Below are 922 nucleotides of genomic sequence, written 5' to 3'. Positions count from 1 at the left end.
TGCAAAGAAAAAAAAATAATAAAGAAGTTGTAAGTGAAGTTGAAGTAGTTATATGTGCTAAGTATCTTTCAAGAATGGATAAAAAGGCGGTTCATAATTCTGTGTATAACTTTAATGTAGGTGAATATGTTTTTCTAAAAAAAGACTTTGATGCTAACCAAGCAAACAAACGTATAAAATTTGACCCAATTTTTCACCCTGCAGCTATAATAAAAAAAATTTTATCTGAGAATCGACTACTAATTGATCATGGTGATAGAACCGAGATAGTATCTATGGCCAACGTAATAAAAAAACAATTAAACGGTGTTTTTTTGGTACTTAAAAAATGTTATATTTTACAACTTAACTTTTTATAAGCCTAGTAAATTGCAGCGTTTAAAATATCTTATTTTCGTTATAAAAGATTCTGCCGAGAATCGAACTATGTGCGGCTGCGGCTCGGGTGCGAGCTGGGCTCGCGACAATAAATAATATCGAAGTAAGCTGTCTAATAGACACGAGAGCATCTAGAAACTTTATAAGTATGGACCGGGTAAACAAATTGAAAGTTAAAACTCAAATGAATACAAAGATCATAACAGAGCTTTGAAACAACCATACAGAATACAGCGATAAATTGATATTTGTGTCAGTATAAAAAATACCTCTAATCAATAAAAATAGATACATTAAGGTTTATGTATTAGAAAAGTGCAAAGAAATGCTTACTTTAGGAAAAGAATTTTTAAGTGATTGTGGAGTAATTATTGATTATAGTAAGGATTATTATGCATAGACAAAATTTTACGGATTACTTGGGAGATAAAGTAATTGAAGAACCAGATAATCTATTGTTCGAAAACATTAACTATAGTTGTCAAGAATCTATCAGCATAGAACAAGTTGCTGGGAAATACAAATTATTAAATGAAAAGTTTAA

General features: G+C 29.8%; 1 protein-coding gene across 1 annotated transcript; it reads left to right on the top strand.

The window, feature by feature from the left end:
* On the top strand, positions 1–359 carry AAJ76_3230001932 (hypothetical protein; the record flags this gene model as incomplete). Its single annotated transcript, XM_024475189.1, has 1 exon — positions 1–359. A coding segment is annotated over one exon (359 nt), but the record flags the coding sequence as incomplete, so codon positions are not given.
* Positions 360–922: the final 563 nt, after the last annotated feature.

Source organism: Vairimorpha ceranae (genome assembly GCF_000988165.1).
Source record: "Vairimorpha ceranae strain PA08 1199 chromosome Unknown NODE_323, whole genome shotgun sequence".
NCBI classification, from domain to species: domain Eukaryota; kingdom Fungi; phylum Microsporidia; family Nosematidae; genus Vairimorpha; species Vairimorpha ceranae.
The sequence above is the reverse complement of the archived record's forward strand: the minus strand, read 5'-3'. Positions and strand labels throughout refer to the sequence as shown.